The sequence below is a fragment of the Epinephelus fuscoguttatus genome, linkage group LG9 (genome assembly GCF_011397635.1).
Source record: "Epinephelus fuscoguttatus linkage group LG9, E.fuscoguttatus.final_Chr_v1".
Classification (NCBI taxonomy): domain Eukaryota; kingdom Metazoa; phylum Chordata; class Actinopteri; order Perciformes; family Serranidae; genus Epinephelus; species Epinephelus fuscoguttatus.
Genome location: NC_064760.1, coordinates 22,441,259 through 22,463,489, shown reverse-complemented (window position 1 = coordinate 22,463,489; position 22,231 = coordinate 22,441,259). Strand labels below are relative to the sequence as shown.

Genomic DNA, 22,231 nt, shown 5'->3' with positions numbered 1-22,231 from the left:
CTGGTGTACCAGAGAAGCTGTATGAAGCCAGTAGCTTTCAAAGCGTTGTCTTATAGTATTTCTGGTATGAAGCTGCTGAATTATTAATGAACTGAGCAGCTGCCCGGGGTTTTCCAGACTGAAGCAATCGACTCCGATAACAAGCTGCTACTTAAAATCGACCTTCATCGCCGCTAATTAAATAAATCTTGCTTTTATCAGTGTTGCACGAATCTAAATGTTTCCTCGCTTGTGAATTTGCGTTATTTACTTAAAAGCACGTCGCGGATTAGGTATATGACGAGCGACATATTTCTCTGTGATCGATTGGGGATGTCTTGGCAGAGATGTGAAACTCCCATTGATTGATCTCCACTACACTCCCCGCTGACCAGAGAAAACACTCGATAGCGAATGCGAGAGGGGATTTAAATTGGACAAATACTGTCCTCGCTACTTGACGGATAAGGTGGCAATTTTTTTTCTCATGCGGTTTAAGGTAATCCGTTATTAGCACTGTTTCGCGACTAGCTAAACATCGACGCGGTGCGACGTTAGCTAGCTTGTAATGTCGGCACTGTTGGACTTGTTTTCCCCTCTAGACCCCGCTTCCTGTTAGCCTTGGGCTAGCAGAAAAATCGAAATTATGCTAATGAACGAGCGGGTATAGTTAGCCAACGCAAAGGGGTGTAACTTTACTGCTCACAGCAGGCTACCCGTTGTAATTTAGTTGCAATTTATCCACAAATCTATGCTAATAACTTTGTTTCACAGCCAGCTATCAGGGCAGCTGGTTTCCTTTAGTTTGCTAACGCTCGACAGCTAGCCATCTTGCTTGTGTTGAGGGATTTAAGTATTTAACTCGACAAGCTTTTGGAGGCAGAGAGCGAAGGATATTAACTTCAGCTGCATGTTAATATATGCATCAGCATTTAGCTCACTCCTGTAGGACCCAGTTGCGTGCGACTAATGCCTTAAAAATACTTTATTTTACTGTGGACAGCCCGACAGTGCTCCACTGTGAAAAGACAATAGAGAACCCGAGACTTGCTCAGCTGTTGTTCTGGTAACGACCAAAACCACAGATAACTAACTTAGAGACAATTGTATTTTGGATACTGCTTTGTTATACCACACGCTGATATAGGTACAATATATTTTTAGATACTTGTGCACGTTCATACGTAGTGAAATAATTAAGGTGTCTCTGTGAAGTTGACCCGCTCAGATAGACAGGGGGACGGTGGATGGAGACTGTGCAGATGGTGCTTGTGCGACATATGAGGACTGTGCTTCCCTGAACCCGCTGCTTTCAGGTATCCCATCTCATTATATTAAACAACAGCTTTAAATGCCTCAGAAAACACTCGCAGTAGCCGGTCGTCGTCAGAGGTAACTAGGTGGATAGAGAGAAGCGGTCTGAAGAGGGAGGCTCCTGCCCGTTTCTGAACGTCCATCTCTCCAGCCTACCTTCATCACGTCCATTCACCACCGCCCTCCCCAGCCATGGACCCCCCGAGGACTCGGTCGCGGTCTCGGTCTGGTTTCTATCATTTCGGCATGAGCGGTAACGTCGGGAGCAATGGCAGTGGTAACGCGGTCGGCAACGGGAGCATCATGAACGCCAGCGGAGGAGGGGTGAGCTACCCGCAGCAGAGCAACCCCGGCTGGGCGCCGCACCACGGTGGTCGCAGCTACCCGGAGAGTCAGCAGCAGCACACCCAGGGGAGCTACCTGTCCGCGGGGGCGCAGCGCCACTCATCGCACGGAGCTCACAGACACCCCGGGGCCGGTAAGCAAGGCTTCAGTAAACAGGGCCTACAGCCCGGCTAGATGCATCATTACACACACTCACACAGGATACACCCCCTGAGGGATGCAGGCAGACCACTAGCAGCTTAACAGGCTTTGAGACATTTAACTAAAAGGCTTGGAGCTTTCACTGCAAGCTGTTGCTTAAAGGCCAGCTACATGTCATGCAAGGTGTTGTAGTGGGAGCTCTGCTTCAGAGGTTTGAATAGCATTTTACTCAAGTAAATAGGGCAAACCTTGTCCCTGAACTTTGTCTTGCATGTAGCACTTAAACCAGTTATGCATATTGAAGCTGATGTACTTGCACGGTCCTCTAGAATTTTGGGGTTGTATCCACATGGTTGAATGCTCTTATTGTAAGTAGCTTTGGATAGAAGTGTCAGCTAAAAAAATGCAATGCAATGCATGTCATTGCCTGGTTCACAGTGCACATTTCACTGGCCCTCAGTAGGAATTTAGCACTGCAGAATTTTCCTTTGGTTAGTCCAGGCCTGCAGGTCATATTATGTTACTGCTGTGCATGTAGTCAAGACGTGGGGAAAGAAATGCTGTAGGTAATTATTAAGCAATGAATTAATAAACTTAACTAAAATGTATAAAACAAATCTGGTTAATCAGTGGGAATCTTGTGGCTTCAAATTCTAATATCAGTGGATAGAGAGCAGTGTGTTTTCACTTATAATCAGATCAGAGACTGATGCATTTGCACACATCTTGCATACTCTTCTTAAGTCTTCAAGACCTACAATATGTTTGAGAGGAGTCTGATTAAATGAGCATTTTGCAGCTTTGAATTTATTTGAAATGAAATCTCATAATAGCGATTTTATCTTTTTGTTTTAGATTGCTCACTGCTGTGATGCAGGCTGATAATACAGCCTTTCTTGTAGTTTGCCATCAGCCCTTTCATCCATAAGCCTCAGTACTATTTAACTTACATTTAAGCCTGTAGAAAGCTCCACATTTTCCCAAAATAGTCATCAGATCTCTTATCTAGTAGCTCATGGTAGAGTAAAGGTGTAGTTTCAAAGCACTGTCCAAACACAAAGAAACAGAGAAATGAACAATAGAGTTGTGTTTGCACATTGTTGGTTTATTCACGTGTGAAGTTAAATTTATTTGCATTGTCCAGTAAATAGGCTTTTAATGCCCACGGTAGCAACAGTTCCTTACTGAGCCCGTACTGGCTGAGAAGACAATGAAGACTCCAAAACCTCTATGAAAAAAAGCAAGAACCGAATGAAACTGCCAGAGAGGATATTCAAAGTGAGACTGCACCCCGGCCTCCTTTTTTTTTCTCAACATTGACACCAGTCTATTTGGTGTTCAGCAGGTTTCCATTGCTGACCACAGGAAAAGTGACTGCAGAAACCTTCTGTAATACCAGATTGGATTCCCTCAAAGGCAAAAAAAGTGCTGTGAATGAATGAAAGCAGGGTTTTTAATGGGTCTCTGTCGTAATAGCAACACTGTTGCCAAACACCCAAAATAACCCACACAGAGGGGATACACACAAAAACACATGCTTTCCAAATTGAGAGACTACAGAGGGGTTTGTGTGAATGACTTAAACAGTGTATCTCCCAGCTGTGTGATCTGCCTCCTTCTTCCCAACAGCTGCACATGCCTCTTCTGAAATGGTCTGTGTGCACACTCAAAAATAAGAGTGTGTATGTTCAAGTGCAATACAGATTTCCTGTTTGTCTGTGCTTGTTTGTTTTTGCTCATGTCACTGTATTACACCTCTTGGCATGGCTTTATGCAGAATGTGTCAGGGTAGGATTTGGGGGTGTTAAAATGTGTCCCTCTGTCTTACCTCTGCTTTCCTTTCTCCTCCTTTTTTCTCTCCCCCAGTGTCAAGCATGTTATTATCACCCACTGTAGCTTTAATAGGTAGTGTTGCATCCCACAACCTGCCAACATCGCAACCTAATAGCAACCAGTTTTAGCACATCCTCATTAATACTGTTATCACCTGAGATCTTTACAGATTATTTGGGTAAAATAGATTTCGAGCTGTGATTAATCGACTAGTTTATCAACAGAATATTAATTGGCAATTATTTGATCATCAAATAATCATTTTAGTATTTTCTAAAGCAAAAAAAAGCCACATATTTCCTGGTTTCATGCTTCTTAAAAGTGAAAATTTGATGCCTTTCTTTGCCATGCATGATAATAAACGGAATAGCTTTGGATTTTTGGACTAGTTGACCATTTGAACACGTCACCTTTGGCTCTGGAAAGTTATACAGGGCTTTTTTTTTTTTTTACTGTTTTATGGCATTTAATTGACAAAACGATAAGTTGAGAAAATAATTGGCAGATTATTTGATAAAGAAAATAGTTGTTAGTTGCTGCCCTCAACTTTGGCTCGTCTCCTCCAAATAGTAGTTCAAGTCTTTATTAAAGAACATGAGCAAATTGCTACTTGATGACAGTTAAGTTCACTATCCTGCCTGCCCGACTTGATAGCCTGTTGTAAAATAAATGGTGTCAGTCTTTCCCAGCAGCCACGCTCAGAGGAAACAAGGTCGTGTCTGCTTGCCAACAGAACCCGTCCAGTCTGGCTCGCCATCCCCTCTCCTCTGCCCTCCGGGGTGAATCAGCATTAACAGACCTAGTTCTCCTCAAAACACATGGGTGGCTGAGGCCCAGGACCCTATGAGGTCTGAAGAAAAAAGGCATGGTAGATAAAGATGTAAGCCTGCGTGTTGGCCCCACAGTCAGCTAGTCAGTCAACCGACTGTCCCTCTGTTCTCCGCAGCCACTAGCAGGGCGTCTTTGAGCTGTCACTATCGGCAGACTTCACATGGCTCTGGAGTGGCGTCGCAAAGACAAGAAAGAGGTGGGGGGGGTTTGCTTTCAGATCTGTTGTTTCTGGGGAGACAGAAGGGGCTGTTTGCATGAGGGAGGCATAGAGGGAGAGATGAGGGGAGGAGAGTTTTTCCCCCCTCTTTTTGGTGATTAAAGGTTTTTGGGGGAACTGCTTAGAGGAAACTCTTGTCAGCTGAGTTCAAGGACATCCTTCTTAAGCTGCTGAAATGTCTGTGTGCACATGCTGCATCCAGATTGCACATGTGGACTGTCAGATAAACAGCTGGAAGAGCATTGTGTTCTTTCGAGATTATGTTTATGGTATTACCGCTTTATTCAGCGACGTGATTTTTTTCCTTTTTTAGTATTTCTTTTTTTTTTTTTTGCACATAATAATCTCATTCATATCATTAGGGAGTCTTTTTCGTGATGGTCTGTTGATCTTTGGAGAGAGATTTTTATCGCTTGTACACCACAAGGACATAAAAAAAAAAAAATAGGAAGAAACACAGCACTGAGCTTTTTTTGCAGAGCTAATAATGGTTCGCTGCCTTGCTCAGGGACAGGCAGATGCACACCAAAACACAGACTTTGAATCAGGCTTTCTGATAACAGGGTCGATTCTACCGTGCCACTCCAGTTGAGATAGGGCTACAACAGTTGTTTTCATTGTTTAATCTTTTGATGTATTCTTTAATTATTGTTTATTTAATAAAATGTCAGAAAACTGTGAAAGATATCTGTAACATTTTCCTAAAACCCAAACTGATATTGTCAAATGGCTCGTTTTGTCCGAATGACACTCCAAAACCAAATGGTATCAAATTAACAAAGTTAGAAAACAGGAAAAAAAACAGCAAATCCCACTTGATAAACAAAAATTTTGCCTCATAAATTACTTAATTAGTTTTCTTTCAATTGATAATCAATTAATAATTTCACCATTTGATAGTAGCCCTTTTTACACAGAGATCGCACTATAGGGCCGCTACAAAGCAAAGAGGTGTGACTGGTGTTTCGTGTAACACAACGGGATCAGCCTCCAGTGTGACCTGTGACCGTAGATCCCAGGTGGTGGGCCGGGGTCCAGAAGTAGGTCACAGGTCCATTCTGAAATGGGCTGCTAATGACTTGCAAACATATCAAGTTTGTAAGAAAACGCACTTTATTTTTAAGTACAGTGAATTTCTGGCACCAAGCTTTTATTTTGAAGTGCCGTTTCCTGCTGTAGAGTGAGTGACTAACGGACAGCAACTGTGTGGACCTTAATGGCCAAAGAGAAAGCTGGACTAGTTGGGAACCACTGACGTATAACATACGTTTAGGCAGAGCTTTCTGAACAATAACAATGGCTTAACATTGCAATAACAATCATTTACAGTCCCTGTTACATGGCGGCTGATCTCGCCCTCTGCTCAGGGGGTAAGGAGCTCCCAGAACTCGTTGGCTCCCCAGTTTGCAGACATTTTAGGCTGCTCTTTTTCATCTTTGAGTTAGCTGCTAACTGCTTCTAGCTGCTTTTTAAATCTCCGGTCTCCAGGTTGCACACATAACACATCGTCAAAACGTCACACCAGCCCCATCCATGATCCTGTCCTGCCAGCTGTCCTTTTTACACAGACGTCGATTCAGGGCTGTAACTACCTTTGCTGCTGGCTTAAAGGTGTGACAACTCTTTTCCCCATTCCATGATCATACCTTTTACATAGAATGGTGAGGCGAAATAACAGTGTGACATTACCACCTTAAACATGCAGTGTAAAATGGGCTAATGATTACGTTTACATGCACAAACTATTCAGTTTTTTGTCCTTATTCCTAAAAAGCTCCTACTGGTAAATATTCCACTAATATTCACGTTTACATGCAGTCGTGCATGCTCTGATTAATCTGCCCCACCATGTCGTTTATCACCTCAAAATTTTGAAGAGCTGAATGGCTGGAATGGGTGGGGCTGCTCGTGCTATGTTCTTTGCTCTATGCTTCTTTGCATCAATAAAGGATTTAAAAAAAAGTTTTTACAGATGGCAATCTTGTTTGACCGTGTCAGCTTAGCCTCCCTCTTTAATTCCTTCAACCACCTTCTTGATGAGGTTGACATTATGATATTTGCGCATATCCAAAAACCTGTTGATATCCAGTTCTTTCATAATGTTTAAAAGTAGGTTTGTTTCTCATTCTGATCAGAAATGTGGGTGTTTTTCTGGGAGGGGGGCGTGCATCTCTCCCCCTGCCCTCTAAACTGTTGGTTTGTGTACAACGCATCCATGGCAATGCATGAAGCCGGCCGTAAACAGGCAGGGGGCCATCCGTTGCAAACTGCAGTAAAAACCCCAATTGAGATGCATAATCCGAATGTATATATGTCCAATTAATGCTCCTAAAACCTGAACAACATCAGCATATCCTGCATGTCTTTATCGGAAAATGCTACATTCGTAAAAAGGAGGATCAGGCTATTCACATCACTTCATATCAAATTCAAAATACTGACATATTCAGGAGGATAATGGTGGAATATCAGAGTGCACGTAAACGTAGTCAGTGTTACTTGTGCAAAGCCAGCGAGAGGCTCTGGTGTGTTGCACACGTTTGATAAGTGGATGTCTGTGTCTGTCTCTGTAAGCCTGCTCTATCTTTTCATGGTAGATCAGAGGGAATGATTTGTCTGTGAGAACCAGAGACGATGAGTCCAGTGTGACATCTTCCAGAGATGGCTTCCTCTCACGTCTGCTGGTTTAAAGCAGGAAATTCAAAAGCCTGATTTGAAGGCAGACCCTCGCTGAGGACAGAGCACTGTAACTATGTTTGTGAAGCAAGATGTTGGATGCACTTTTTTGTTGTCACTGTTGGATTTTGTAGTGTTAAGTCTGTAGAAGTGTTCAAGCAAACCAGGCAGGCTTCATGACGATCCAGCGGGGTCTTAGAATGGAAAATCAAATCAAAGGCAACCAGCTGCCTGTGTGTTGCTTGTGTTGTTGTACTTCTGTTGGTTTATCAAGCGTATGTCCATGTGTCTTGTGATGTTGATGTTTTTCTCAGCCCTATCTTATCTGATTCTGTTTTTCCCCCCTCTGTGGCCTGCAGGCGGAGTGCTTCATTTTCATCCAGATAATGTGTGCAGCGAAGATCGGGATAAAGTAAGTATGAAATATGAGCACCGCCTGTTGCCTCTGCTTTGAATAGGATTTGTATGTCAATGTTTCCTTATTCATTTTCCCCTTTTGTCTGCTCTCTTTTCTTCTGTTACTGTTTTTCTCCTGACCAACCACCCCTGTGGTTCCCCCTCCTCCCTTTGCCTCTGTGCAGATGGAAGACAGCCCAAGCCCGAAAAGGCAGCGTCTTTCCCAGCAGACCATGTTGGATCTAAATTCTGCCCCTCCCTCGACTCCTTCCTCTCCCATTCGCCCCTGGGAGCTGCCTCCCAGTCGCAGACCACACCCCCACTACATGCCAGAGAGATGCCACACGCCTGTTCGCAACCGACGCAGGTAAGTGTGTGTATGTGTGACACAAATACATATTAACATTATTTCCATTAGTGTTCAGATGTCAAAAATAATAACACGATCCTAAAGGTACATGTTGAAACAGCTTTTTCTGTCTGACCGAACTTAAAAAATGTTCAGTTACAAGTCATATGAAACAAACTAAAACAAGGATTTCAGAAACTACAACCAAAAAAACTTTTTTTTTTTTTTTTACATGGTAGATTACCATAAGAATTAATCAGATCTATCAGATTATTGATCATGTTTTTTATTGACTGCCAATGATGCATGAGTGAAACACAATTATTATGCAACTGTTTAAATAATTGCTTTATTAAGTCATTTTTAGGACTGCATCCAACTCAGAATTATGTCAGCTGAATCCGATTTGGCGGTTCAATACAAATATTTAACTGTTTGGCCAGGCCGGGCCCGGTCAGATATGACGTTTTTTTTTGTTTTTTTTGTTTTTTTTTTAAAGCTATGATTTGATAATGTTATAGGCTATGTATTGTAGCGACCCTGCAGTAAATGTTCTGTTATAATGTCAATGTTCTGTGAGTTAATGGCATGTTTGGGATTGAATGAGGTGCGGGGTGCGAGTGTGACGGGGATGAGGAGGGCTGTGTGAGTGCGCGTGCTGGTGTGTGTATGAGCGAGCTGGAGGAGAGAGCAGGAGTGCACAGATGGAGTTACAGCTAAGTTCTTGTTTGTTGGTTGTTTTGGCGTGGTTATGGCAAACATTAACCTGTACTGTTCAGTAATAAACCGTGGTTTAATTGCCGAATAACTGCGTCATCCTTTCCACACAAAATAAAATCAAACCACACTTTGTATGACACATAAAGTTACAACAAACTTTGTTACAATGTTGCAACATTGTGCGCGCACAGCCCTTCACCACCTGGATCCTAAAATAAACACCTGTTTTATTACATAATCATGCTTCCGTGTTGCGCGGCGTGCCATTCATTAAGATCCTCTGTTTCTGTCATTCAAATAACAAGAACTGTGGTTTAATACTCTTAATTATAACAGCCAACTTATTGAAAAATGTCAGGTTTAAATCGGGCTCGGGCCCATAATTAGAGTTAATTGGACGGGCCGGGCCGGTCCCGGACATAACGTGCACGGGCTCGGGCCGGGTCGGGCTGGATTTTTTGGGCCCGATCTAAGCTCTAAAATTCACCACTTCTAAGTTCAAGGCAGACGATAACTGTGCAATATTTTTCAGTACTTTATCATGCACATAACTGTAAATATTTTTTGCGTTTATTCTGTTCTTGTTGTATTCTATTGACATATACAGTACAGGCCAAAAGTTTGGACACACCTTCTCATTCAATGCGTTTTCTTTATTTTCATGACTACTTACATTGTAGATTCTCACTGAAGGCATCAAAACTATGAATGAACACATGTGGAGTTATGTACTTAACAAAAAAAGGTGAAATAACTGAAAACATGTTTTATATTCTAGTTTCTTCAAAATAGCCACCCTTTGCTCTGATTACTGCTTTGCACACTCTTGGCATTCTCTCCATGAGCTTCAAGAGGTAGTCACCTGAAATGGTTTCCACTTCACAGGTGTGCCTTATCAGGGTTAATTAGTGGAATTTCTTGCTTTATCAATGGGGTTGGGACCATCAGTTGTGTTGTGCAGAAGTCAGGTTAATACACAGCCGACAGCCCTATTGGACAACTGTTAAAATTCATATTATGGCAAGAACCAATCAGCTAACTAAAGAAAAACGAGTGGCCATCATTACTTTAAGAAATTAAGGTCAGTCAGTCCGGAAAATTGCAAAAACTTTAAATGTGTCCCCAAGTGGAGTCGCAAAAACCATCAAGCGCTACAAAGAAACTGGCACACATGAGGACCGACCCAGGAAAGGAAGACCAAGAGTCACCTCTGCTTCTGAGGATAAGTTCATCCGAGTCACCAGCCTCAGAAATCGCAAGTTCACAGCAGCTCAGATCAGAGACCAGATGAATGCCACACAGAGTTCTAGCAGCAGACCCATCTCTAGAACAACTGTTAAGAGGAGACTGCGCGAATCAGGCCTTCATGGTCAAATAGCTGCTAGGAAACCACTGCTAAGGAGAGACAACAAGCAGAAGAGATTTGTTTGGGCCAAGAAACACAAGGAATGGACATTAGACCAGTGGAAATCTGTGCTTTGGTCTGATGAGTCCAAATTTGAGATCTTTGGTTCCAACCGCCGTGTCTTTGTGAGACGCAGAAAAGGTGAACGGATGGATTCCACATGCCTGGTTCCCACTGTGAAGCATGGAGGAGGAGGTGTGATGGTGTGGGGTGTTTTGCTGGTGACACTGTTGGGGATTTATTCAAAATTGAAGGCACACTGAACCAGCATGGCTACCACAGCATCCTGCAGCGACATGCCATCCCATCCGGTTTGCGTTTAGTTGGACGATCATTTATTTTTCAACAGGACAATGACCCCAAACACACCTCCAGGCTGTGTAAGGGCTATTTGACCATCTGCCAGCAGATGACCTGGCCTCCACAGTCACCGGACCTGAACCCAATCGAGATGGTTTGGGGTGAGCTGGACCGCAGAGTGAAGGCAAAGGGGCCAACAAGTGCTAAACACCTCTGGGAACTCCTTCAAGACTGTTGGAAAACCATTTCAGGTGACTACCTCTTGAAGCTCATGGAGAGAATGCCAAGAGTGTGCAAAGCAGTAATCAGAGCAAAGGGTGGCTATTTTGAAGAAACTAGAATATAAAACATGTTTTCAGTTATTTCACCTTTTTTTGTTAAGTACATAACTCCACATGTGTTCATTCATAGTTTTGATGCCTTCAGTGAGAATCTACAATGTAAACAGTCATGAAAATAAAGAAAATGCATTGAATGAGAAGGTGTGTCCAAACTTTTGGCCTGTACTGTATATTGTAGTTACATTTCACACTTACAGCCTCAGCACAGTGATGAAATATATTTTATTTTTATTATTTTTAAGTACTTAAGTACTAGTGTTAAAGACTAGCATAATGCACATTTTATTTTTATTTTATTTTATTTTGTTTTGTTTTATTTCATTTATTTTTTATTGTTATTTTATTTTTTTATGTTATTTTATTGCTTTATATTTACATACTTCTATTTCATACTTTTATTCTTACTACTTATAATTCTCTATTCTTTACATCGGAGCAACTATGACCAATCATAATTTCCCCTCGGGGATCAAAAAGTATTTTTAATCCTGATTCTTATGTTGGAGCCTGGCGGCAAAGACTACAGGTTTGAAAAAGAAAGTCAGAAAGAGCCCACTCCATATCTCTGCTTGAGGCTAACGGCTTGAGGCTACATTAGCTGCTACTGGCATAATACATCAGAATCTCCAACCGAAACCCTTGTGGTGAAGTTGCATTGTGGGTAATGTAGGCAGCTGGTTTTGACAAGGAAGAAGACTGTCTTTGGTTTTGCTGCATTGATACTGATTTTGTTTGATATTGTTTTAGACTGTCCATCATGAGTCCGACAATGTTATTGGCGTGCAAGGCTTAATTGGTAGAGTACACTAATAAGTTGCTTGCAGTAGTTGATGGCACAAGTACTCAGCACCATCCACTCGCCAAATGCTGGTAAAATTTGCATGTGGCAAGTAGATGTGCTCCAATGAGCAAAAACAATGGTAATTTATTAAGTGATTGATAATATTTGAACATGCACAGGTCATTTGGCAGGTGGTAAAAACTGTATTTATGATGATGCAAATGACGACATAGCTCCTTTAGCATCTTCTAAGTTTTCCCCTTTTTCTTCCACCTCAGCCCTCCAATGAGACGACAGCGTGGCCGGAGAGACCGCCTGACCCGCCACCACCACCACGCCCACAACAACCACCACCACTACAACAGCAACAACAACAACCACCACCACCACCATCACCACCCCAATGCCCACCATCACCACCACCACCACCTGCACTCCCACCACGGCCCGTCGCCAGGCCACCAGGATGAGAACTACCGTCACCCAGCTCCGCCTCAGGGCTACTCACCCTACAGCCAGCAACCTCCCAGAGGGCTGGGGCCTGGGCTCGAAGAGCGCCCAGGTCACCATCCCCCAAATCCCTCCCCGAGGCCCCTGCACCAGTCACCGAACCTGTCTCCCAGGCTGCTGCACCCTGCGGCCCATCCACAGCACCCACACCCTCACCCATCCCAGCAGAGCAGTGTGGTGCTGGACCTCCATGAGCAGGTAACTTGATGAGATGATGTGGCCTGAAGGACTGAAATTATCCCAGTAGACCTCTGACTTGAGAAAACGTGACGTACGGTTTATGACTGACAGCGTGTTTCTCAACGATGGTTTTGTCCTCGTGTCCTTCACATTTTGCATGAGAACAAGACAGACGTAAAAACACAACACTTTCAGACAGGATATTATCTTATTTCGCAGTTGAAGATATCGACTTCAGAGCGTATGACTAATGTGATTTTAATTTATTACTGTAATCTGTGTGATCTTAAAAAGCAATAACTGAATTTCCTCTAATTTATCAAGGAAATTAATCATCACCATGTAGGTGAAAGAGTCAGCTGGTCAATGTGGAACTGTCGATTAGCAAATCTGGTGAGGTGCCTGTTTGCCATGGCGGATGATTCAGTGAAATAAGTTTCTTTAATTGGCCGGGGTGGAGAAGAGTTTATTGGCAAATGGAAAATTTGCCCTCGAGAAATAGTGGTGTTTCATTGATCTTTTCAGAGAGACAAATACGAGCAGGAATTATTTTTATTATAAAACCTTTTATCCAACATTTAACAGATTGTTTATGGCTGTCACCAGTTGGTGGTGTCATAATTGTATGTATATTTAGAGGTATACTATGCAGGATCGTCCGTAACTATTTGTAAACGCTTGCCAGCAAAAGTGAAAGTAAAAGCCAACCACAGTTTTACTGCACTATATTTGCATTTTTCCGGCAGTACGTCGCTTGGATGCCTGCTGCTTACAGTCTGCTACCTGGTGACCGCCTTTTTATAAAGCCCTGACCTCACCTGAGTGCTGTGGAGGTCACGCCAATAAACATCTCAAACACAGAAAAGACACACTGAGAGTGGCCCATAAGTGATGATTGAGAGGGATTACTTCTGTATGAGTCTATACATTGATTTTTACAAAAATCCTGCAGAGTATATCTTAAATTTTTCTTTAGAAATTCACTACTAATTGGATCTGATGGGAGCAGTTTCTACCTGGAGAGAACTGTGAGGTCACAGGACTAATTTGCAGGTGAAAGAGTGAGTTTAGTGCCAGTTATTTGGGCTCTGTTCTTCAAAACACCGCTGCAACTGTCAAACACCCTTTTAAATTACATTAAATCAAATTACAAATCCAAAGAGGTCCGTTAATCATGGAAATTTGAAATTTATCATCTCGGCATACGCCTGGGAAACCCTGCTTGGCTTGTGCTCAACATCGGAGATAACTCTGTGGTGTCAACAGCACAGATGCTTTAGGTTGTGAGGTTTCACCTTATTTGCTCCTCAGACAATGCGGACTCGGTCTTGCAACTCCAGCTGCTCAGCTTTAAATAACACACTGTGTTCTTAGAGCTGACCTCTACCCTTTGATCTTCATATTTAGGGTTCAGCTCCAGTATCGTATCCTGTGTCTCCTCCGGGAGCGCCACCTGGCCTGCCGCCTCGCTCCGCCCCTCAGCAGATCCCAGCGTGCTCAGTAGTATTCAGTGGACAGCACTATCCCGTCTGCAGCGTCCCTCCTCCTGTGAGTGTGTTTGATCCCACACAGCACATGAGTTTTGTTGATGTGATGTTTTGAAGATACTTTCTGCAGCACCCCTCGCTAAATTAAATATTGCGGTTTTCCTTTTTGTCTCTCTGCCAGGTCCTGCAGACTTGTTCTGTGCAGCACTTACCCATGCCCTACCCGTTCCCGTCCCTGCTGTCCAGTGACCCAGCCTTCCTGCTTCCACCTCCTCACCTCCCCCATCCCCCAACACACCTTTCCCACCACCCACCTCACCTGCCTCAGCCTGGACAGTTTGGACCTTATCCAACGCAGCAGGCCCGCTCGGTGAGCAGAAATTATATGTGATGCTTGTTTCAACATTTGATTTGATATCAGATGCAGCTTTTGTGAACATAACAAAATGTGAAGTTAAAGTCTGAAATGTCTAGGTGATAAACGGAGGGAACTCATCTCCTGTTTATTCGATGATGATGTCTAACTTTCTGTGCATCTCTTAAAAATGTTTTTCCCCCCTTTTTGATATTTACAAAAACAACCTCAAAAAACAAGTTTTCACTTGAGGAGCCAGTGTGACAGTCAGCATCTTTCAGGGAAGCTTTAAATGTTTTCCCTGCTGTATAAAAAATGCAGCAGTAAAGGTGTTTTACAATGTTAAAGCAAAATGGATGATGCATATTTTATGCATTTGAGTCGAAGCAACTTGTGCAGTTAGTGTTTGCAAGCGCTAGGAACAGCGTAGTGTTCAGTAAAAAAATAAAAAATAGGACGTGCAGAAAAGGTGTTTTTCAGATGTGTGCCTGCACAGCAAGCATCACATTTACAGTTACGTGAGTGAACAACAGCAACAATGAAAGCTACATAAATGGTGGTATTGCAGTTAAAGAAGAAATGTGTTGGTCTTTGCTTAAATGACAACAGTGATCAAATTATCAGTGTGTCAGAGTTAACAAAGGTTAAAGCAGATCCTTATGAAATAGAGATTTATTTTTAACGACATATTTTAATAGAAAAAAATATAAATGAAGTACACAACTTCAGCAACAACAGTTTATACTAACGACGGTTAAATATATTTGTACTGTTTAATATTTTATATAACATGTCCTAAGCACCGACTCGTTTTCAGGATTTGAAAGGGTTTGATTTACCTCACCTTTTTTCGTCAAGTATATTTGTTATTAAGTGTTAAAATGTTTTTTTTTTAATTGCTCATGTTGCTGCGATCACATGAAATAATCTCAGGCTGTAACCGTGTGTATCTTCTCCACCCTCCCAGCCGTTACAGAGGATAGAGAACGACGTGGAGCTGCTCGGAGAACACCTGTCCTTGGGTGCTGGGCTCCACTATCCTCCCGCCACCCACCCTGCCCTCACACCACACTCCACACAGCTTCACTTCCTCTCCCATGACCCCCTGCCACAAGAGTTCTTCGGAGTGGTGAGCAATGAGAATAATTAACAACAGTTTAATGAAGAATCCCTGTGAATGATTTATTAATGTATGTTTTGTTAATCTCCTCTTAGTCCTATCCAAACTTTATTCCTCGGCGTCTCCCGGGGCGACGGTACCGCTCACAACAGCCACTGCCACCTTCGCCTTACCACCCCAGCCTCCTGCCTTACTTCCTGTAAGTAGATCAGTACAGTAACTTAGAGATAAGACAGTTAAAAAGAAATAGGTTATGTTGCATTTACTATTATTTTTGGCCACATACACAGTAGATGACCTGATAATTTTTTTTTAGATATACAACCAGGTGCAGGGTGTATTCCTATGTAGGGTGATTAATGTTACTCAAGCTAGAACAGAAAACAAAGTCCACAAGTCGTAATGTAAACTCGTAGAGGAAATTTGACCATGCCGTTACCTGCCTTTTTGATTAGTTATACACGGAGAAGGCCATTATTCCATTCACATAATTTAATAATAATAATGAAACTTTTACATGGACACAGATATTAAAACTCTCCTCAAAGATAGAAAAAAATTGGGAGGTTTTACAAATTTACACAGTATTTAAATCTGGAAAACAAAGATTAATGAGTGATTCAACTACATATTGTTGCATGAAAGTGATAACTTCAAGAGCAGATTTGTTAAGTAAAGGGTAAAAGGGTAAACATGTTGTGCACCTTCAAGATAGAAATCATTAAAAAATATCTTTAATTTCAAATCATTTTTAAGATATTGAATACACAGATTTAACTACTAGATTAATATTTTGAATTAGATTGATTTTTTGGGGGCCCTTGACATGTTTCTTCTTTGATTATTTAAATTTTAAAATTTCTTTGTCCCACCCTCCTCTAGTTCAATGCTGCCAGTCCAGCCCACCGGTCCTGCGATCAGTCTGGAGCTGGATGTCGACGATGGAGAAGTGGAAAATTACGAGGTCTGTCTTCATTTGCTTTTTCGTTTTGTCTGAGTGTTTGCAGGATACAGACACTGATTCTCCTGTCGTTGCTGTTGTGTGTCTCTCCCTCACAGGCCCTCCTGAACCTCGCCGAGCGTCTGGGAGAGGCCAAACTCCGAGGACTGACCAAGGGAGACATCGAACAGCTTCCATCCTATCGGTTCAATCCAAATAACCATCAGTCTGAGCAAACACTGTGAGTGCTGTCCTTTCGCAAACAGCAGGTTATCACTTGTTGAGAGGGTGAATTATTCATGATGTTTTGTGTTGCCTCCTCAGGATCAGCAAAACTATGGATTTTTGTGGATTTACTATTTTACGGACAGAGGCTAAATGTTGGATAGTTAGAGTTTATGCAGTTGTTTAGCACATTTGTGGTTTTGCAAGCTACAGAAAGTTCAAATCTACTTCAAAGCATATTTGGGGCGTCTAAATGTCATCTCTGCCTGTTGGGATTGGGCTTTGTGAGAAAATGTGCTAATGCTGCATTCACGTGCTCCTCCGATGGTTCCATTTTCCGAGATGGGTGTCGTTCTTCCTACTTCGGTGTGTTCATGAGCTTGTAAGTCACAATATAGAAACGACATGGATGCAGCAAAGGTGTGTTGTATTTTATTGTCCAGAGCACCAAACAACACATTGATGACAGTTTTGCACCAGTACAGTCCCCATTCTTACAACTTATTACCATATCATCAGTTACATGTGACCAAAAATGGGTATGCGGTATATGAATTAAGAAAGTTCCTCACAATCAACCAAACATTTACTTCCGTCTGCCATGTTTCTGCGTATATGTGGGGAACCAATTTTTCAGATTATTCTAGCACCACATGAATGCAACACATACTTCTAAAGATAAACATCCAAAAGCAATTTAAGATTATCCTGCAGTTGGTCTGTGAATATTAGTAAGAGGACAAATATCCACTGTGACAAGAAGAAGGTGACAGTGGAAATTACAGTCTTGCAGTCTTAACCCATTAACCAGTTAACTTAAATCTGCCCGATACCCTGCGTGTCACATAAGAAGTGTGTCAAACAACAGCTCTCGTGCATTGCCACAGTTAAACATGCTAATACCTGTTTGGTGTTGCAGGTGTGTGGTGTGTATGAGTGATTTTGAGTCCCGCCAGCTGCTGCGAGTCCTGCCCTGCAGCCACGAGTTCCATGGGAAGTGTGTTGACAAGTGGCTGAGGGTAAGTACCCACCCCGTGGAGCCCGCTCACTCACACTGTGTCCATGATACACACACACACTCACACACATACATAACCTCTGAGTTCATCTGAGGCTAATCACACATTGTTTGGTAGTAGATTCAAGTCTCTGAGCAAAAGTGTCATGTAATAGCTCGCTGATGACTGACGTAACTCAGTCGGTAACTTATAGAGAGGAAACAAGACAAACACACTCTCAGCCCAAGTGCACATTAATCTTTATTATAGAAGTGCAGTGAGAATCTCACTCTTCCAGAGGTCTGTTAGTAGGGCTGTCGCTTTAAAGGCAATATTAAAATCCCACAACATTGTTCATGTTTTTTTTGTGTGTGTGGGAGCGCCACATATTATATATAACACTCTGCTACAAATGCAAGCAGCGTGATGAGCGTGTAGTCTGTGCCAATCGTTGCACATTTGCCAGTGTACTTTGGTCGCAGAGAGTTGAATAATATTCAACTTTGGCTGCAGCTGCTCCTCGCTGTCACATTTTGCACAGCCGTCCAATCACAGTGGAGGAGGGTTGGGATAGATACCACAAAGACCAACTGTCACATCGCTCAACAACAGTGGAGGAAAAATTATTACTGAACCCATACAGACAGGCTGGTCCATCCTCACTCTGTGTTTCAGCCTTCCCTACGTCCACAGCATGTGCTATACCTTGTGCCGACCACGGAAAATATAAATATTATTATTATTATTATTATTATTATTACATTATAATAATATGTTTTCCTTCGTGCCGACATTTTTACTTCTGCGAATATTCTGTATCATCGCAACAAGACGCAACCAAAGCTTCTTGGCGTAAAAAAATGCTGCGCTCGATATTGCACCTCATTGCTCTTCTGTGTTTGGCTTTTAACAGTGAACAGGCATTTAATTTATTTTAAAAATGTCATCTTTGTTATTTAAAAAGCACAATAAACCTAATAATAGCCTGACAATAAAGATTAATTATTCAGCAATAAAATCAGGAGAAATAATTTACAAAAGCAACAAAAAATGGGGGTGGCACCCTAATCACACTGAGCCACCCTTAATCACCGCAGGGGAAATTCCTCCACTGCCACAGCCCTATCTGTTAGACAACACAAACAAACATCAGACTTGTGTCTACATGTTCCTAAGTTCAGCACAGAGGAGTCAGTTAAGTCTGTAAACCACACTCAAGCCCAGGACAGGCACATCTGAAGAAGCTGCACACATACCTCAACACTTGATTTCCCACTGAAAACGCTATAAACAGCCTCTCAAACACCAGCGTCTCGTGTTAATCATCATAACACTGTCTTGTGATTTTGAGTCATGGCAGCATCGCTCGAGGCCTCAGTGTGAATTGGGTTATAGGGATTACAAATCAATACAAAACAAATAAAGAAAATGGGGTAGTGTAGTGGTGATTTTAGTAAGTGCCCAAATGTGCAGTTTTCGGATCGAGCTTTCTGTGTGATCAATAACGGGACTCAAGATATGAACTGCCTATAAAAACCTAACTGGATCATGTTTGTTTCGTCTCTCTGTCCTCAGGCCAACAGGACGTGTCCCATTTGTCGGGCCGACGCCTCAGAAGTCCAGAGAGACTCAGAGTGACCACATGAGGGAGCCAGAAGCTCCTAATTGTCTGTCAAACACGTTCAGCACTACCTGCTTCTGATATATTGATACACGTGTACGTGCTTACACACACTCACACACACGCACACACATGCACACACACACCACCTCTAGTGTTTTTGTGCAGCACTTTCTGCTTGTTTGTCCTTTTCAGTCTGTATCCCCTCTCCCTTCCATTTGATCTGATTTTCACCAGATTAACTCAAGTTATTTTACTGTCCGTTATCTTTTAGTAAATTACACCCTGCCTGACCACTATTCTGCTGTGGTGTGTGTGTGTGTGTGTGTGTGTGTGTGTGTGTGTGTGTGTGTGTGTGTGTGTGTGCACGTACATGCACCAAGCATTGTTTGGTCAGCCCCGTAATGCCGGGCTGTGGTACATGACTGTGTGTTTTCAGTACGTGTGTGTGCGTGAGAGAGATTTTTTTTTAGGTGTCCTGGAGCATGCCTGAGTTTCTGTTGTGTACCAGACAAGAGTAACGACATGGGAGAGTTTTTGCTCTCATGAGTGACTGACTTTACTTCCTGTTTGTACGTTTATGCACTGTCTGTCTGTATGCATACTCTGTGTGTGTGTATGTTATAGACTTTAATCCTTTTTCTCTAGTTTGACACTAAGGGTCCATGCTGCCACTATATTTCTCGGTTGCCTATTTGATCCATTTGTTTCAGTAGATTATTATTATTCTTATTATTATTGTTATTATTATCATTATTATTATTATTATTGTTATTGATACTCAACCATTATAAGTGATTGTTTTCCTGCCTGGCAGTTACCTCATCATTCCGGTTCTGATCATCTTTCATTACAAGCGCTTCACGGCACTACTTTGAAATTAAGCACATTATATATTTTTCTTTTTCCTTTCTTTTCTTAGTAAGAATAAGTTTGTCTGTGACTTTGCAGTGGCACATGTGTTACATATATACATATATCTATATATACTGTATAAATCTATGAATATCTGTATACCAAATAAAAGGCTTGATATGAAATTTTTAAACTTAGTGTTTTGTATATATTTATTCTTTTTATTTTAACAGGCAAATTAAGAGGGAGTGAAATGAGACAGGTTTGGTTGTGCTGAATTTATCTGTGTTAAATATTAAAAATGACTGCTGCCTCAGGTGGCTCCATCTTTTCAGATTTTGGTCTGGAGGTGCAGTGACTTTAAACTGCCACTAGGTGGTGTTACTGCTCTTCTAGAGGACCATCACTCCACATCTGCCCCAGCTGTGGTCCTTGTAGTTTAGTTTAGTTGATTTATAAGAGGACTGTGAGCAATGACATTAGCCATTTACAAGAAATAAAAACATGATATCAGACTGTTAGTGCTGCTCTGTTATTTGCTGTTACCCACTCAGTCATCATGTCCACATCACTGATGATTATTTATCAGAAATCTCATTGTGTAAACATTTAGTAAAAGTACTTATAGTCAACCCTTTAATATCGATAATGAGGTATTCGCTAAAATATATCATGATATTTAATTTTCTTCATAGCGCCCAGCCCTGTGCTGAATCCTTGATGTGTATCATTGTCACCGTGGGTATTAAGTGAGCTTTTTCTTTGGATCGACAGAGGCAGTGAATTTCTATGAATCAAAATTGCAAGACCGAAAGCATGTTGGGGTTTCTATCAGACTCTTGACTCTGCTGCTACACTTGCTGTTGCACTGTCACATTTAGTCTTTTATTACACAGTTTTGTTGAAAACTTGATTATGATTGACCTTTCTGAATAGCAGACTGCTGCTATGAATAACAGGCCGTTGCTATAGTTGCAGTGCTGATTATAGACACTTAGCAGAAGCAATAAAATCATTTTTAAATGAACAAAATTATATTCAAATTATTATTTTGTGTCATATTATTGATCTGTTTAGTAAGTAGCTGTGTAAAAACAGGATAATGTACAGCAAGCAGGTCATTATTGTGAAATAAACCCCAACAGGGTGATGCAAGACCCTGACACTGAACACCCCTCCTATAAGTTACATATAATTACAGGAGTCGTAATAATGAGCCATAAGTCTAAAGCAGTCCTAAACAATATAGTTGGATTATTCCTGCTCAAAATACAACATAAATGAGCAGATAAACTAGGATAAACTAACAGTGATGGATGATGTACCTTACCCAAAGAGCTAACTTTACATTTTTACTTTAAAGGAGAAAAATCTTTTTTTTTAACTGCTCAGAACAATTAAGGGAACACTTAATGGTCACAGTCTAACACCAAGTCAGTTAAACTTCAGGGATATCTGTCAGTCCATGTAGGAAGCACATGTGATTGTGAATCAGTTTCACCTGCTTTGGTGCAAACGAAAGAGACAGCAGGTGCAATGGAGAGGCAAAAGCAAGACAACCTCCAAAAAGAGAATGCATAAGTGTTCCCTTAATTACTTTTTTAGCAGTGTATATATTGAAGCTTTTTACGTACAACTTAGTATAAACACATAGATCTTTTAGAACCAAGCGTCTGATGGAATAAGACCACAGTGAACCAGTTAATGTACAGACTATTATTAGTTAGATGCTCCTCAACTTCAAACCTTACAACAGGCCAAGCTGTCCACTACAGCAAGCCCTTTTAGCCTTTATTCCATATCCTGGTTATCAGATGTCAGCTTACTACACTAGTTCAGGCTTTGTCAGCGCTAGTTAGACATTCAGACACTCTAGTTAGGCATTTTGTCTCACTGGATGAACAAAAACTCTTACTAGTCAGTCTTTTTCAGCAGCAGTATTCTAGTCTCACTAGTTGATTAGTGAGCTCCAAAAGGTCTGACATGTTAACTATTCAACATGAATGGCAAGCCTTTTTAGCTTTTATTCCACATGATTCCCACACATTTTCACGGACAAAATTTTAAAACTTCGCCATGACTTTTCAGGGACCTAAATAAGATTTTCATTTCGGAAAAGCATGCACTTCACTGTGTCAGCTGTCACTTGCTGATTTGGTTACGGTACTTTTCTACCCACAAACAATTGCTGCCACACTACATCACATATACACATAATGTTTAAAAGCAAAAGACTTGGCTGGTATACGTCACTGAAAATGAGGACCATGCCAGTTTTCTATTTTTATCAAGCATAAAATAAGTTGTTTGAG

At 41.7% G+C, this 22,231-nt stretch overlaps 1 protein-coding gene across 2 annotated transcripts; it reads left to right on the top strand.

The window, feature by feature from the left end:
* Positions 1-340: 340 nt before the first annotated feature.
* Positions 341-19,430, top strand: LOC125894996 (E3 ubiquitin-protein ligase RNF38-like). Of its 2 annotated transcripts, none has more exons than XR_007450129.1 (12): positions 341-1,771; positions 7,696-7,748; positions 7,918-8,099; positions 11,907-12,336; positions 13,726-13,866; positions 13,987-14,175; positions 15,128-15,289; positions 15,376-15,479; positions 16,163-16,244; positions 16,340-16,461; positions 16,545-17,464; positions 19,019-19,068. XR_007450129.1 is itself a non-coding variant. In XM_049586761.1 (12 exons), exons 1-12 carry the CDS (start codon positions 1,486-1,488, stop codon positions 19,079-19,081), a joined length of 1,914 nt encoding a protein of 637 aa, XP_049442718.1. In that variant the 5' UTR covers positions 341-1,485; the 3' UTR covers positions 19,082-19,430. The 2 variants fall into 2 exon arrangements, 1 of the variants encoding a protein (XP_049442718.1); XM_049586761.1 differs by having other exon boundaries at positions 17,365-17,464; positions 19,019-19,430.
* The last annotated feature ends 2,801 nt before the right edge of the window (positions 19,431-22,231 follow it).